The sequence below is a fragment of the Penaeus monodon genome, chromosome 29, assembly GCF_015228065.2.
Source record: "Penaeus monodon isolate SGIC_2016 chromosome 29, NSTDA_Pmon_1, whole genome shotgun sequence".
In the NCBI taxonomy this organism is placed as follows: Eukaryota; Metazoa; Arthropoda; class Malacostraca; order Decapoda; family Penaeidae; genus Penaeus; species Penaeus monodon.
Window position 1 is genome coordinate 2,274,205 of NC_051414.1, and position 1,666 is coordinate 2,275,870.

Here is a 1,666-nt window from a genome sequence, read left to right on the forward strand (position 1 = left end):
GCATAATAACTTTTACCATTTTTTATTAAATTTATCAATCACCTGAAGTCTCCAACTGAACTTGTTTATGTTAGATAATTGGTGACTGATAGCCTTGATTTTATTTTGCAGACTATAATATTTACAACATTAATTCTTTAGATACTTGGGTAGTCAAAAACTGCTCTTAACTTGATCTGGATTCTCTCAACCCAGCTCTTCCCCCAGTCATCTTAATGAGCCATAATTCTTACCCCATAAAATATACAAATAAATGAAACTGACAAATTGTTTAAATAATTTTTTCTTCCAGGGTGGGAACCTAATACAAGCCAAGGTGGCAACACCAAGTTCCACAGCAGAATCGCCAGTCAAGTCCTTTATCCAGCTGGAGTACTATTCAGTCATCTCCATTGTGCAGACTGTTCATCGCTCACTGGCACAGCTCTCAAAAGTCATTCGAGGAACACTCCTACTCACCAGTGACGTTCAAAAACTTGCAGATTCGCTCCTCAGCCAAGAGGTAGTATTGTAGTGTTTAAGTGGAATCTGATTGATAGCATTCTTACATTTTTGACCTGTGAAGTGCCAGCATGTTTGGGTATACAAAATGATTTACAGGGAAATCTGTTTCTAGACTCCGTCCAGCTGGCTGTCATTATGGGAAGGCCCAGAGGATCCGTTAGAGTACTTGCGCAGTCTTGTTAGACGGGCAAACGGAATTGGGAAGTGGGTAGCCAGAAGTGATCAAGGAAATCTTCTCAAAGAACCTTTAGACCTGTCAGATCTCCTTCACTCAGCCACTTTTCTGAATGCTCTCAGGCAACAAACTGCAAGGTAAGGTATCTTTAAGTTGGTAAAGTCAGTGATAGTTAAGCCTTCTTAAAAGCTGAGAGTATTTCATTCCCAGCAAAGGTGTTTGCTGAGTTATATTTTGCTTACAGGGAATACAGCACCTCTATGGACAGCTTGGTTTTTGTTACATCCTGGTCTCGTGGTGGAATACCTGATGCAAAGTTGACAATGAAATGGTCAGGGCTGCAGATGGAAGGTGCAACATTTGACGGATCTCGCCTACAACATAATGCTCATGATTCAACAAGTATCTCTGTTGCTCCTCTCTGTGTTGTAGCTTGGGTGCCCAAGGTAATTATATCTTTTGAATATTTATTAGTATACCACAGCAGGCATTTCATAGATGAACATAGATATAAGAGAAACTTGAACGTCAGTGAATTTATCGACTTTTATATCAATATTATATATTATATATTTTCTTGAACATCCACTTATTTCAAATTATTCTTAGTGGAAAACAAATGAAGAGAGGTTACCTTTAATCCTCAGGAACTGCAGAACAGGCTGTATCATGACGAACTACTCTCTGTGCCAGTCTACTCTTCAGCCAACAGGGAGCAGGTGGTGGCAAGTGTAACCATACCTTGTCCATCACCACACTATGAGTGGCATCAAGCAGGTTTAGCTCTTTTCCTTTCCACTTAGAGAAAAAGCATCAAATGTTATGAAGTAGTGAGTATATAAGAATATAGAGCAAAATCTAGTAATTTCCACACAACACAGACAGTAATCTTGTTTGTTGAATGTTGGATGCTATTTCTGAGTTGCTGTGCAAAATCACATTCAAATATATTTTAATGAATTACTTTAAATAAAAGTAAACTTTTAA

At 38.4% G+C, this 1,666-nt stretch overlaps 1 protein-coding gene across 1 annotated transcript in view; it reads left to right on the forward strand.

Moving 5' to 3' along the window:
- The window catches only part of LOC119591619 (cytoplasmic dynein 2 heavy chain 1-like), a 47,711-nt gene extending 46,045 nt beyond the window's left edge, over positions 1-1,666 (forward strand). Inside the window, 4 exon segments of the mRNA XM_037940373.1 lie at positions 293-502; positions 617-816; positions 924-1,125; positions 1,327-1,666. Coding sequence (XP_037796301.1) covers positions 293-502; positions 617-816; positions 924-1,125; positions 1,327-1,482 — 768 coding nt within the window. The 3' untranslated portion in view covers positions 1,483-1,666.